The 16,233-nt window shown below is 42.3% G+C and overlaps 1 protein-coding gene across 2 annotated transcripts in view; it reads right to left on the reverse strand.

Annotated features, from left to right (window-relative positions):
• The window catches only part of SH3KBP1 (SH3 domain containing kinase binding protein 1), a 219,892-nt gene that overhangs the window by 189,031 nt on the left and 14,628 nt on the right, over positions 1 to 16,233 (reverse strand). For both annotated transcript variants that reach the window (XM_084306299.1, XM_084306300.1), the window contains exon 2: positions 7,578 to 7,735. In XM_084306299.1, the coding sequence (XP_084162425.1) occupies positions 7,578 to 7,735 (158 nt within the window). The remainder of the gene's footprint in view (positions 1 to 7,577; positions 7,736 to 16,233) is intronic.

Genomic DNA, 16,233 nt, shown 5'->3' on the forward strand with positions numbered 1-16,233 from the left:
ATCAGCTTCCCAGGTGCCTTTCTAAAGATGCTAGGAAGGTACAGCACTTCTGTATGTATAATTAAAACAATTTTTAAAAATGCCCCACTAACAGCACTAATCAGCCCTCCCTCCAATCACACACACTTACTGTTCAGAAATTACAGTTCTTGATCAGGACAGGCATATTCAGAAGAAAAAAGTATCACCAAATCTTTATAAAAACAGTTAGTTTTACAAACCTAGATAACTTTCTTTTTCCTACATGTCCCTCTTCCTCTCATCTTGGCTTAAGTTGAGCCAGGGGAGTTTTAGGTTAGATGTTAGGAAGAATTTCTTCACTGAAAGGGTTGTTAGACATTGGAACAGGCTGCCCAGGGAAGTGGTGGAGTCACCATCCCTGGAAGTCTTCAAAAGACGTTTAGATGTAGAGCTTAGGGATATGGTTTAGTGGAGGGCTGTTAGCGTTAGGTTGGAGGTTGGACTCGATGACCTTGAGGTCTCTTCCAACCTAGAAATTCTGTGATTCTGTGATTCTGTGTGATCTTCATTCTTACTTGTTGCGAATATTACTTAAACATTAAGTAATACAAAATGAAAGACAATTGGTAGATGCAGTCAGGATGCAGGCTGGCATGGTTCTGATGGAGTAAGTGGAACATTTGTCAGAGTGAGCTTCGATGCATGCACAACTCCTCCTGATTAAGATTAGAAAATGCTGCAGCCACACCACAGGCATCCAGAATATTGTTTCTCTTATGCAAACAACCATTAAAAACGTCAAAATCAGATAATGTTTCCTAAAGTTGAGGTGATCCATCTCAGGGCTACATGTTTAAATTGCAAGAAAATGTGGAAGCATCAGCAAGTATTCTCATGCTAGCTTCAAACAGCAGTGGGACTGGATTTCAATTCGGTTTCTAGGAGCTTGTGTTTTCTCTTACTCCGAGAACTCTAACAGAGTTCTTTGGTCCTGTTGGGAAAAATCCAAGAGACAGATGTACTCTCTGTAAGCCCAAAACTGTGGAAGGCTGTCTAATGAGACTTGTATGCAAATGCTGCTAAGCATCTCCATGGGTTTTACCTACAAAGAGTTTCTTTTAACAGCCTGTTCTATCAGCAAGAACAATTGCCAAAACAAATGTAAAAATGAATCAGCCCAAAATATATAGATTACTAACATACCCACCCACACATAAACATGCTACAGAGAAAATAAAAACACCTGGAGCTTGGGAAGTTGCCAGAAAAACAGCACTGGCTTGAAGAGAAAGTGGAAGGTCAGGACACCTTGTCTTTGCCTCCCAACATTTTAGGACTAGGTTGGAGAAAAGCCATCAATGCTACAATCCTGCCAATTCTCTAAGTCTTTATGAAAAAGCAGGTTTTTGTCCTTGTTTCAAGCTCTGATTTCGTTTTTTCTCCTGCTCACGGCTTGGAGCATCAGGAAGGGGAACAAGAGGAAAAAAAAAAGAAGTGTTTAGTTTCCTTTTTAGTATGAAATAATGTTTTTTATTTACAATTTAAGCAATTGCACATTTTAAACAGAAATACTCTACTGTGGTTTTCTTAACGATACAAAATACAAACCTGAGCAAAACCAGAGAATAATTCAGTTTCCTTAATATATCAATTTGTACTACCTACACTGAATTATCCTACCATTGAATCACTATGATGTGTATTTAAATAAGGGGGTTTCTTTTTATAGTTTTTTAAACATCAGCAATTACAACACAGACTAAAGAAATGCTGCTGAAAAGAATGAAAAGCAACACCTTTTGTTTTCAAATTCTTCATTTTTCACCAGCCCTATCAATATTCAACAAAATTAAGCCACTGCCTTTTCAGAAGGTCATTTTTTTGCTAATAATGAACGCAAAATAACGTACTGGTCACTAAAAGCTAGTAAAAGCATTAGTGCTGAAACTTCACGTGACCATGTGTCCGCTGCATGCCTGCTGCACACATTTAACGTGCTCTTCCTTCTGCATCGTTCACAACATCTTCAAGCTGCTTCCCACAAAGCCTGCAACTGCTGACAGCCTCCAACAGCGACCCTTCCTTCCTCTCCGCTCCCCCTCCTGTTTCTCCCTGCCTCAAAGCCTGGCATCAAAGCACATCCAACCGATTGCCATGGGACAGCCAACACCGCACCTGCCCCCAGGAGAAACATATGGGACCCATTCTGCTGCTGACCATGAAAAAGCTCTGCAAGGAGCACGGCTGCCTTCCCACCCAGCTGGGAGCAGCACCAGTTCCCCGCGACGGGCAATGGGAAGGAGCCTCTGTGCCTACCAGGGAGCCTCACATCACGTCCAGACCAAGCACCTAGGGCAGCTGCCTCTCTGGGAGCATCCCCACCTCCTCTGAAGCCAGACGAACAGGTCGAGGTGTGGCGTTATTTGTATCATGCCCTCAGCACCCAGCATGGCCCAGAGGCATTTTCGCTGCTGTTGAATTCCCTTTGAAGAACCGAGCGCTGCCGAGTCAGTCCTCTACTGTTCCACCTCGGTACAAGACCACCTTGGTGGATCTGTGTCTTTCGAGGTGTGGGGGGGTAAGGGGGAGGCTGGAAGAGGGAGAAAGACTTCATTCTACTAGTTTTGCTTTCACCACTGCAAAATTAGTAACAGCAGCAATAATAAATAACTCGTCTGTGATGCTATGCTTCTCTCCAAGACGTCTTCATTGCTGTTGACAGAAACAAAGGCTCAAAGGTACAACGTTTTCACATGGTGGAGCCTATCGGAAAGTTTCTTTCACCAGTTCTATTCTCCTGTATTTCACCATGAGGATAACAATGGTCTCAGTGGTTTAATGGTCATAGCCAGGATTTGGAATAAGAAACTAGGACTCCTGGCTCTCATTCACAGGAGAGCAGAGCAGCTGGGACAACACAATCTGAAATGTTTCCTATGGACAAGTACTTAGACAGCATTCTAGGTAAGATTTAAAACAAACAAACAAACAAACAGTAATTGAATTGCCAATTCCTGCTAAGTATATAAACAAAAACAAACAAACAAACAAACAAAAAACACCTGTAGGAATTCACTGGTCCATAAAGAAACTATCTTTTCAGGTACAGACAGAAATAACAGTGTCTTCCCTGGTCTGTATGTCATCCCAATGCCTCAGCAGCTGCCATAACTTTCAGAAGTAGCTACTTCAGCCAAGCTGAGCAAGATGTTGCTGAATTTATAGCATTCAGAGTACCCAGGAGGGCAGCGAAGATGATAAGAACATGCAAGCCCCAGAGGAAAGGCATGAACAGTGGTACCAGTGGCAAAGCAGGAGGGAAGGATGATGAGAAGAGGACGATTCTCTGACCCGATGGGCACCAAGCAGCAGCCAGAGAGACAAATTACAGATGTGCAGGCTCCTGCATGCACACAGGACAAGTTTTAAGGAAGCTCTTAGAGAGGTTGTAGGAAAGGCCTAACAGGGATTGGCAGTACCTTCTCCACAAATAGGGTGCATGGAGGCAGAGGAGGTAAAATAAAAGATGGATTTCTGCAAGGAGTCTCCCTGTGCTTCACTCATGATCCCCTGGAACCTCTGGCTGGTTGAAAAGGTTAAAAAGAAAAAAAAGAAAAACAAAAGATGAAGAGAAGAAAACTAAATAGCTAGCAAGCAACAGATAAGGATCGCCGCTGGGTATCTATGATTCAGCATGAACAACGCCCCTGACATTCTCCAGCTGATGTGCAAAACGATACTGTGCTTGTACAACCAACAGAGCCAGGCTGCTGCTCTGACCTGGAGCAGCCGCAGAGGCGCACAGAGCCCCTGCACAAACAGCACAGTGCACTGATCCTAAAAAACCGACCAGGCACTGCAAGTTCAAAAACAACAACCCCACTTCTGGCTAATTTGAAAACGAATTTCACCACCGCCCCAGTTGTGCCAGCCCTGTTTGCAGGTCCCCTGGAGTACAGGCAAGATTGAAGGTCGTCATATGCAGCTGTTCAGTTTACCGCTGTAGCACTGCCTAATCCGACACAATGGGCTTTGTAAATTAAAACAGGCAAGGATGGCTCTGCACCACAGCTTCCTGCTTTCTACATCTTCGCCTGCTATCAGCAAAATCTGCCTCAGCTGCTCTTATACCTACAAACGCAGTTTTACACTGCAGTGCAAGCTTACACGCGGAATTTGTTAAAACAAGACCAGGAAAACCAACGACAACAATCACAACAGACCCCCATCTGTCTCCTAATGGCATTTCTTAAAGAAATACAAGAGGAAAAAAAAAAAAAAGATCTAATAAACGTCCTTCATGTTTACGTAATTTTCTGGTTACAAAAGTACAGATTTTGGGTTTCATGTTGAAGTTTTCAAGCCAGAAAGATACAGCAAGCTAACTTTACACCATATAAATGAAACACCGCAATCACACCTGCTTCCTCCTCCTCTTTTAGACTGTGTAATTAAAAGTAAAGCAGATAACCAGCACCAGTACAGAACTCTCCACTCATTCATACTTATCTTTCTCTACTCAAAAATGGAAACAGAAAAAGATGATGACCAGATATACATTCCGTACACTTCTTATGATGAATTCAGCATCAGTATTTCTAACAAAAACAGGTATCTACAAAGGCCGACAGTGGGAAATTCAATCTTAAAGACAGAGAAAGATTAGCTGCAGACTCATCAGCAGAGAAAAGTGAAAGAGAAAAGAAATCCCAAATACCTTTTCTGTTACACCTTGCATATTGAATTGCGGAGTGTAAGAAGAGTATAAAGCTGTAGATGTGTGAGTGTGTGTGTGTATAAAAATATTTAAAATTCAGAGCAGTTGTTTTGCAGATTCAAGAACAGGAAGCACCTCTGACAGAACTTCACAGTGAAAATCCCCTGAGAAAGATTACTGCATATGTACTGCATACACATCATTGCTACCTCCCCTTTTCCTCTTTCTCACATCTGTCTTCAGACATCTCCTCTTCACTGGTCTCCTAATTCGCATTTTTTCCTGCGGAATTTAAAACCATTTTTGCTCCAGGCAACTCCAAAAGTCTTTTCCACCTTGTTGTGTAGCACTTGAAAAATAGTGCTTGTTTGTTTGTTTGTTTTTTAAATAACAGTTCATGTTCATTTATTTTAACGTTATTTCTGATTTGTACATCTCTTCTTCCAAACTGCATTTCTTGAATCAATGAACACGTGCTAACCAGGACCACTCAGGCCTGTTGACTATTTTACTCAGTGGTTTCAATCCAGCCCAAACATTCACTTTTTGTAAAACTCAACAGTTCCTGAGGAATGTCACAATGAATTTGTTCTAAAAGAAAAATCAAATCAGAGGAAGGAAAAGCTGTATTACATAAGAAATGACTCCCTCCACTTGAAAGAAGAATGCAAAGCACCTCGAGAATTTCCGTAGCGATATTTACCTCTAAATAACTTTCTCAAGTAACTACTCTTGCAACCAATTCTGATAAGTAACGGGAATTTGGAGTTGCTGGAGTTGCATTCAACTCCACCACTCGTCTGTAGTGTCCCTTTTTGTCCGCCTCTCTGTTACCCTCCCGACCCAAGAGAACAGCTAGGTTCCCTGCAATGGGGCATGAGCTGACTGCTGGGGAGCCCAACTCTGCAGGCACACGTTAAAAACTGTTCATAACTAAAAGAGAAAGTTTGCAATTACTCACAATCTTAATGAAAGGAATGATTACACTCAACAAACTTTCTAATGGGAGTGCTGTTATGGTTAAATATAGTTCCCCACGTAATAAGGATATTTCCATGAGAAAAACTGAAGAACAATTACGTTTTTCCACCCAAGACAGTCACAAACTAACTACACTATTAGGAAGTCTGTATCTTCTACTGCACGTTTCCTAACTTAGAGAGAGAATGACCAACTATAAAAAATATATTTAACTTTGCGTTCAAGCAAGATCTCAGAATGAGGAAGAATTTAATGTGGTTTTTACTTCCTTAGAAAAGAGCTGTAGATGCTAATTTAAGAAAGAAAAAAAACTTTGGGAAAACAAATAGTGATATTGTATGTGAACACAGAATGCAAGACATTTATTGCTGCTTTAGAATTTCCTACTGAGAAAAATCGATTTATTTTTTAATCATTTGATTGGACACCACAGCTTGAAGTAATTTTGGAAAGAACTGGCCTTAAAAATTAGGTATCAAGGCGGAGAACTTGCAAACCATCATACAGAGTATGATATTTTCATAACAGAAATTCTTAGGCCACATTTACTTAGGACACTAAATCCAATGCCTCCTAAAATCAGCAGCAAATTTCAAATATCAGCCAGGAAAAAAAACTTAGAGAAAACCTGGTTTTATCCCAGAGAACCTCCCAGTCTACCAAAGTTCAAACAGAAAAATATTATCGATATACAGTGAGTCCCAAAGTGTGAATTTTCAGAGATTAGCAAGAACTGGAGTATCTGTTTTGCCCTTCCACTCCCTTTCATCTCTGTGAGCCTCTGACTTCCTCATTTTCACTGCTGGCTGACAGACACAGAGCCATTCCTTATTCTTGGCAGGACAAGAACGGGGGTTAGGATAAGAGTACGTTTGTCCCCATTGCAACTCCTGAGGCTCTCATGCCTCCCTGCTACAGGGTCTACAAGTTTGCCAACAAACAACCTCCACGAAGTACCTTGATGTAGGGAATGTTACTAAAGAAAAATAAAATAACTTCATTACGTGTATGTGTACAAACACACAACAGGCAAACACAGAAGAAGAAAAATGATATTTATACCCTTGGAAAGGGGAAAGGCCCAAAGATCCTCTGAAACTACAGTAACAGATTAACATAAAACACATTTATGTAGTTTATTGTAGTTCTTCCTCTCTGCTCCGTACCTGGAGAGCTAAGTTGACAGAGGTTTGCAGAAACTAACAGCCTAGGTCTGCAATGACAGATCAAGGAGCCCCAGAGGTACTGCCAGGTAGTCTCCTATGTGCTAATAGGTAGTCTCACATGTACAGACATGCACAAACACACAGAGATGCCCAGTAAAATATTCTTTTTTTCTAAAACTTTGAATGGCTTTTCTAAAATCAGTATTATTGCAAGTTATTTGGCACATTACATGAAATACAAAGTAATGGTATATTTTTTAGGTTTTTTTAGACAATCATTTAGCAACAAATCCACTTTAATTATTCCCAACTAGTTTAACCATGAATAAGTATTCACATAAAGCTTCTATAAGACCTAAGAAAGCACTCTAGAGAAGAAGCAGCAACAGCTACAACGAGAAAATACTGCAAATGCCATGGAAGAGACTGTAGACTCACTGTTCAATTCCTTTTGACATGTGGGTTGTTCTAGAATAATCACTTTGGTCACAGACAACACAGACAAACGCAACCACTGAACAGTGCAGACATGCAGGGGTAGCTACTTTTATTTTCAGGATATCGATACTATGCTGTCTTTACAAGAAATCAATCTTTTCTTTCTAACACAGCCTCAGTGGAACACTGTATTGCAATACAATATGGTTTGGGATTTAAGAAATGTTATGATATCAAGTCCAATAGTTAGTCTGAACAGCATAGTACACAAAACGTATACACACAACACGAGAACAGTTCCACTTTGTACTCACTCTTACAAAGTTGTCAGGGAACAAACCTCTTCTGCCTTTGAGCTGTCCTTCCCACCAGCCTCCATCATCCTTCTTGATATTGGTGATTATGTCACCTACAGTGATCGTCAGCTCATCATCATGCTGAGCTTTGTAGTCGAATTCCACGATCGCCTCCACTAAAAGAGAAACACACGTATTGCATAATTACTGACTGTCCATTTAAGCTTCCAAGCCTTTAGAAGGAATAAGAAAACAAATCCAAGTACAGATTCACAGCACAAGTAACGCATCCACTTTAAGCAAGAGAGCACATTAACTAGGCAACACGTAACACTAACATTTCTGTGGATAACTGCTACGTGGGGAGGCCAAAAAAAAGAAAGCATGGGAATGCCCATCACAGCAAAGGACACGAACAGCACACATTTTTTCTTTACTGTTTAAAAGAAATCAATTTGTGCAGCTTCAGCAGTATCTACTCTAGCAGCATTACCAAGTTTAGTTTTATTTCTCGGAAAACGTTTTAGCCTTTGTTCGTGGGACTTCTAAAACGTTTTCTTTCTGAATAGATTCCAGAAGCATTCCAAGCCACTGCACCTACTGTGCTAGATACATCACTACTGACCTAAAGAGCATTTATCAAGACTTTTTTTTTCCTGAGTTTTGCTGTTATTTATACAGAAATGCAAAGCTGTGCTGCATGAATACGTTCTCAAAGGGTTTCACCAATAGGATAAAAATTTACTTTCACTTGTGATTATGCATCAGAGGATGTGAAGATGAAATACTCCCGCTGCATTGAGTGTCTGCTAACAAACAGAGGTGCGTTACAAGCTCACTACAATTACATGGTGTGTCCTTGTCTTTTCCTGGAAGGAGTCTTGAAACCATACACACAGCACATTATATACCACAGAGTCACTGTAAAAAATTAGGGAAGTCATAAAGACAGAAAAAAATAATTTGAAGAATCAAAAATAATGTACCAGGAGTATTCAAGGATGGTAGCAATGGTTATATTTAGTGGTTCATCAAATATTCAGTAGGAGGAGCCTGACTAGTGAGGTAAAGGACAGCCATATTCATAATGCCTTCCTCCTGTTTCCTGCAGTGGAAAACCATGTGCCAGGATGTTCCACCAAACATTTCACACTCCAACCATTGAAACAGAAAAATGAGAGCAATGTGCATCTGCTTTCTACAGGAATGACTGTGCTGTGCAAACCCGGCAAGACCTGGCCATCAAAGAGGCAACGCAGATCACAAGGCAAAGCTAACTACTGCACCACAGACTGTAAAAAGGTTCTGCCTAAATAACAGAAGCCCCAAGGAGTACACTGAATTAAGCTGACAAGAAAGCAGAGTTATTCCTTTCCACCCCCAAAATGTCACAGAGACAATGCTGAACATCCTCCTTCCTCCCCCAGAGCCTGCAAGTCATAGCTAAAAGAGTGTTCTGACTCGCAGCTACACCCCAGGCACGAGGCTACAACTGATATTTACCTATTGCTTCTTCTATGAAGCCCAGAAACATACTAAAACCACAGACAAGCATCTTGTGATGTTCACAAAAGGTCTGTTAACTACACAATGAAAAGCAAAAGAGAAGAGAGCGGCACAACACAAGATGGCATGCAAATAGGACTTGAAAAATTTACCACTGAAACTTAAGAGACTCAGGCTGGAAGCTGCCTCTGAGGGTCCCTAGTTCAACTTCTTGGTCAAAGCAGAGCTAGCTCTGAGGCCAGACCTGACTGCCCAGGAATTTGTCCACGTGGATCCTAAAAATCTCCAAAGACACAAGCCCACCTGCCATGCACGGCTGCAAAGGTCCTGGCTCCATCTCCTTAATAACCTCCCTGCAGGTGTTGTAAGGTTGTTATTAGGACCTCCTAACTCTTTGTCAGGCTTTACAACTGGAGTTTCTTAAACCTCAGATCCCCCCGCTATTTTGTGCACCAGTTGTATCACTTGCAGTCTTGTGGAGAGTGCAGTGTACTGCCTGCTCTGGTCACTGATAAAGGTATTAAACAGAGCAGGTCCTGGCACAGCTCCTGGTGCTACTCCATTTATCACCAGAACACAGGTAGAGTACAACACATTTACGCTCAGATTGGGGTTGGAAGACACCTCTGCAGATCATCTAGCTCAAATCTCCTGACTCAAAGGAGAGACAATTTGAGCACAGATTGCTCAGGGCCTTGTGCAGTCAGGCTCTGAGTAATTCCAAGGATGGAAATTGAAGTGTTCAGTCACCTTTAAAGGTAAAAAAAATGTTTTTGTATGGTTAAATGGATGTTGCTGTATTTCAATTTATACCCATTGCCTCTTATCCTTTCACTATCTACCACTAAGAGGAGTTGGGCTCCTCTTCTTTACTCTACCACACCAGGTATTCGGACACATTGAGAAGATCCCCCTCAGCCTTCTCCTCTCCAGGCTAAACAGTCCCACCTCCCTCGGACTCTGGTATGCCAGACGCTCCAGTCCACCACTCATCTTCATAGCCCTCTGCTCCAGGATGTCCACGTCTCTCTTGTACGGGAGAACCCAGAACCAGACACAGCACACTGGGTTTTCTCACCAGAAAGAAGTACCAGAGAAGGGTCACCTCCCTCATCCTGCTGGCAACGATCTGCCTGGTGCAGCTCTGGAAGCTCTCAGCTTACTTTGCCACAAGGACACCTTGCTGATTTGGGTTATCCTTGGTGCCCACTGGGTCCTACTCACCAAGGCTGCTTCCTGGCCAGGTAGACCCAGCCCATACTGCTGCATGAGGACATTTCACTCAGGTGTAGGACTTCACATTGCCCTTTGCTCAGGAGGATCCCTCCAATAGATACCAGCATGGTTGAAATCCCTCACAAGGGCCAGGGCCTGCTAACATGAGGCTTCTTCCAGCTGCTTGAAGAAGGTCTCACCTACCACTCTTTCCTGTCTGTAGAGACACCACGACAGTATCACTCGCGTTGGTCTGTCCTCTAACTGTAACCAACAAGCTCTCAGTCCATCATCTGTCTCACAGTAGATCTCCACGCATTTCAGCTGCTCTGTTGCATAAAGGGCAACTCTCCTTCCCCACCTTCCAAGCCTGCCCTTCTCAAAGAGCCTGCACCTACATATCGCAGCACTCCAGTTGTGTGAACTATCCCACCATATCTCCATGACCTCAATGAAATCACAGCTCTGCAACTTCAAGCAAACATGTAATTCCTCTTATGAGTGCCCCATGCTAGATGCATTAGTGCATCTAGACAGACATTTCAGAGAGGCACCCAGCCATGCTGACTTCCCAGACAGACTATGAGAGCTTTCCCTGCCCTTTGTGCTTGGGGTGGGCCCCCTTCACTCCTGTTTTGTGGGTTACAAGGTCCCTGCTGCTTGCATCACTCCACACATTTGCTTGCCAACACAGTCCTTCACTTCCTCACAGGATTGTTGGTCATCGTGCCCCTTCCACACCACTAATATTTTAAAGCTCTCCTCATCTGGTTGGCCAGCCTGTTAGCAGAGATGGTTTTGACCTACTTAGGTGGATCCCATCTATTTCAAGCCACCCTCAGTCCTCAAAGAAGGCCCCATGGTCATAAAACCAAAACTGTTTCTGACACCAGCTACACAACCAATTGCTACCTGCAGGATCCATCCACTTCTTGCCATATTCTTCCCCCTCACCAACAGGATCAAGGACAAAACCACCCAGGCCCCCATGCCCTTCACCATCAGCCAGAGCAACACAGACACAACCGACAGTGCAGACCACGACTGGCAGCATCATTGGAGTCTATGTGGAAGAGCAGCAGAGCGTAGAAGCCTGAGGGCCAGACAGGCCTTGGCAGTCTTTCCACAACATTTTGGACCCCAGCCGCTGGCAAGCAGCAAACCTCCATGGATGACAGTTCAGGACAGCAGATGGGAGCCTCCACTCCCCACAGCAGGGAATCTCCCTACTGTTATCTCTTGCAGCTTTCTCCTGGTGGCTCAGGCCTAGCCAGGTTGGGTGCTCCCCTGGTCTGAGCTTTCACTGGTCTGAGCACTGCGTCTTCTAGAGAAGACTGTACAAGTTACACAGTTCTCGACGGTTTCATTTTCTTATGAATTATGTTCTGTCCTTTATGAAAAGAGAACAAAAAGTAGAACAGGGCTCTTGGCTTGACCCTACAGCTGTTTGGGTAGGCTGGAAGCACTGGAGTTATCTTCTTGCCTGCCTTGCACTAACTCACATACAGGCAGCTGTTCGGCCACTTCTGTTTTACTGGAAGTTTAATTAAACAAACAAACAAAAAAAACACCCCTTACTATGCAGGCTCTTGTATGTCTATGAGTTTTTCCACTTCTTAAGAAATGCATATAAATATTTGTAAAAGCTGTCTCCTCTCAGAGGATTTGATTACTGTACCATAAGTGTGTGTGTAAGCTGACAGAGACACATGAGTCACCAAAATGGACCACACAATGATGATGTTTATAGACTCTACAAAGGAAACCAAGAGCATAAGAGCATAGTTTGGAAAGATGAGGAGGAAAGCACACCTAACAAATGTGCAGATTGTGACAAACTGATGGGAAGGTACTCAGGAGATCACTCAAAGTCCTCATTTATCACACTACTGAAGCTTGCAGAGCATATAACAGCCTAAAAGTGCTTCATAATTTATAGGGCCATAAAGTTGCAGTTTTTAAATCAAGCTCATTTTCTAAAGCATGCTTCATGCCAGCTTCTCAAACTGCGTTTTTGAAAAATTCCTTCTGCCAGTCAAATTTAATCTTTTTTGTTTCTTTTGAGGTGAAATTTGGTCTTTGTGGAAGCTGGAGTGATACTGGAGGCAATGCTGATCCAGGCAGGATAAGAGAAAAGCTGATCTGAGTTTCGCTACACATCTGCCAGTATATCATACCTCATTCCTGAAGGGCTGCACTAGGTTGCTCCTCAGGAACTGGACTAACAAAGCATCCCGCTTTGCACGATGATTTATGAGGCAAAGACTCTGTGGACAGAGAGCTCAAACGAATTTTATTTGTGAACCAACAAAGGCTGGTCTTAGGCCCAGCTCTGCCAAGGTAAACAGCTTGTTATGTTAACAGCCAAAACCCAATCCCTTTTAAGCCAAAAGCAGAATTAAAAATAATAAATGGGGCAGAGAGATCTGGCTTCTCTTTTTGGTGTATTTTTCTTGAACATATCATACCCCATTATGCCTCCAAGTCCAACCTGCCCCAACTTGCAAACTCCAGCTACAAGACCCCTTTCTGTTGGAAAAAGGCGTTTTTCAAGTTAGGATTCATTCACCAAATCCAAATATGAAATCTAATATCAAAAGCTATTAAAGTCATTTTGATTTGAAAAGGGAATAAATGCTCATTCCTATGCCTACACAATCAGCTATTTCCTAACATTACATTACCATCGATCCTGATTGGAATGGAAAAAATCATGAAATGGAATCAAAACTAGTTATTACCAGCTCTGCTGGAGACCTGCACAGACCAATTCATCACTGCGATGTCAGGGACAAATATATACATGTATGTATGTTTGTATTTAATTTAATGCTTAGTGGTTTGGGCTTAAAATAAAAGATTTGTTGATTTTGTTGATAAAGACAAAAGTTTTACTTGGCTTGTTTCCTTGCCACATTTTAAATAACAAGGAAAATCTAATCTCTCAAAACTGACCTAGTCAGAATAAGCATTTTTTAAGTAATATCACCAAAATTTGAAGAGAGGGATGTCTGAGTTTATGCTACTTTCAATTACAGTACAGTGTCTTTCCAAGCAAGAAATGAATCAAGAACAGAAAGAGGGATTTGCTACCGCGCACCAAACCCAACATTATTAAATCAGCTTCTGGTGACATCTGAAGTGTGTAGGCACAATGGAAACGTTATTAATGTCTCTGGCACTATTCCACCCAAGTAACAGCATCCATATGGCAACACCACCTTCCGCAGCAGCATGGCTTCACACTCAGTTGCCGACCTTAAGTCTAGTGCATGCAGTCAGGCACAGCAGCTGAAAGGTTAAGAGCTCCTCTACTCTGAATGTCTTTCCATTTGTTAGCCGCTCAGCTTCAAGTGAACGATAAACACACACGTTGCACTGGCTTACCCCAAAAAAAGCCAGAACTGAAAGCAGACAAACTACCTTCAAGCATTCTACGCTGAAGTTTTAAGCTAACATTCAAAGCCCAGTTCCTCAGAAGACGGTGCCGCAGAGCCTTCCTCTTTTGCATAAACGTAACTGTTCAGAAGTAGCAAAGGCAGGAGCAGGAATCATGCCACTCTCACTCTTATGCCACCCTCCAGCAGAAGCCTCTACAGGAAGGTCTCAGGGACTCCAGAAGGCTTCAACTTCTCTCCCACCTACCATTAATCAACTACCAAAAGCTATTAATGGAGAAGTCTGAACGGGTTTCTTTCTGTTACGTGCCATTTCTCTTGTAAACCAGTTCCAAAGATTCATTTGGTAGCAACTACTTAATAGTTTATCAACATTTTCATTATAAATACATTTTATAACCCATTAACAATCTGGCCATCAGATTCCATCTGCCTCAAAACTTGCTAGACAAGGTCTTACTTCAAATGTGCTGTTCTGTTTGCTAAACCTCGGTATGAGCTGGTGAAAATATTATGCTTTTAGTGCTTACAGGCTTACTTTTAATTAAAAAAAAAAAAAAAGCGTCTTTTTGCTATACAACAGGTTGCAACAAAACTTTAGTAAGACATCAGGAGCCACTAGGAGGGGAAAAATCAGTACCTTTTATTATACTAGATGACAAAGTACAATTGACATCCAGAACTCACGTGGGGAAAAAAAATAATAAAAGTACATTACACTCAACAGTGTTGTTCTCCTAAGCCACGCCCGGAGAGCCAGATGGCCTGAAGACCAAATGCGACCTATAAAGCCGTTGTTTTCTGGGCTCTAGGAACATTGAGCAGTTGGCAGGACAATCAAATGCAGGATGCTATGGTACAAATGTGCCTGAGGGAGGAGGAGGAGGGTAGATTTATGTAAGGCCTGGCAGGATTTATTACGGAGGGCACAGCACTGATTAAGTGGGACTGCGCTGGCATAACCACTGAATGCCCATCTCGGGCTCCAACAGTCCTTCCTGTGCAAAACCATCACAGCTGCTGCAGGCACCACGCTCAGACTTCTCCGTGACGAGGATGATTATTGCTAAATGTTTGTTAACATCTGGGATGGAAGCAGGGTTTGCATGGGGCTCTTCTACCGCAGAACAAAATAATCTGTAGTTTGCAAAGACTCACGCATGCTGTAATTCTGGATGAAGGAGACACTGAACAGCTCCTCTGAGGCATCACTCTACAAGAAACAGTTAAATAATAGTAATACCATACCATTAACTTTACAGTTTAAATGTACATGGCGACTGGGAGTCTTATGAAATCTTAAGCTTAGGCTCTTATGTTTTGTAGCACATTTATGGCAGAAAACAATAAAAATTTTGTATGTGCTTGACATCAAGCAACCATTGAAGAACCATAATTTGAATTGAAAAATCAATTCCAAATTTTGTCCTTTTTTATTTCCTTTTGCAATAGCAATAATAATCTGTGCTGAAACTATTTGTGAGGACTCAACTTCATGAAAAAAAAAAAAAAAAGAAAAAAAAAGCTTGAGGAGGGGGAAAAAACAAGATTAGAAGGAAAACCTGCACTATTGAATCTTTCAGTGGTTAAAACCATGTTACTTGATAAACAGCAACTCCTCCGCTAAGGCACAGCTTTCAGTTCACATTATATTTTCATATTTACCCTTTGAGAACAATGGGGGGGAGCGAAAGGTCATAGTCCTAGAATGGCATCTTCTCTGAACCACTCAGCCGCAAGGGGCAGAGCGATCACAGAAGGGAGCCACCCCAGCCGCACTGCACATGGATCTTACCACGTTACAGGCACCAGTGGCACTTTTCACTAGCTTGTAGGACGGGGAATTAACTGGCTTCCAGTCCAAAAACCCCTTTGCCTTACGTGGAGGGCTGGTGTAAGGCAAAAGCAAACCCCAGCCAAAATCTCATTTGGAGGAGAGTGTGTGCACTCGTGGTTCAGACTGTCCTGGTGTGACTCTTCTCTGAGCCGAAGCCTCTCCACCTTACACACAGCCCTAGCTCTCCTCCAGGAAAAGGGAAGAGCTGGCTCTCTGTTTGCAAAGAGGGATGAGTATGCTAGGTTCCAGTTTTTAAGAAAAAACAAACGCCAAGTTATTCTGATGGAATGCACTCAGCAGGACAGGAAATACCTTATATTGTGGTGTTAAGGCAGTTGGTATGACCATAATTCATCACAAAAGCCTCACATTTACAGTTAGGAAAATACAGAACAACAGTAAGTCAGTATGTTGGTATTTCTCTCTATATACATGGGGAGTTTTCACATTAAGCATGAATCTCACCACAATTCTGTGCTAAACAATTTCAGACAGGTCATAAATGTTGTGAATTTATTCAGCTTTTCTTATTTAGGCCCATCACAACAGTTGCATCTCACTGAACTTATTACTGTCACACTCGTGTCTATGAAACAAAACTTTTCCAGCAACATGTCGAACCACATCTGACCATCAGAGCTACAAGCAAGTAAGGTGTAAGCAAGGAAAGAAACGATCGATGCGGTTGTCCTAAGCGGCAGCTCTCACGTCTGCATTT

The sequence above is a fragment of the Netta rufina genome (genome assembly GCF_964035555.1).
Source record: "Netta rufina genome assembly, chromosome: 1".
Lineage (NCBI taxonomy): Eukaryota > Metazoa > Chordata > Aves > Anseriformes > Anatidae > Netta > Netta rufina.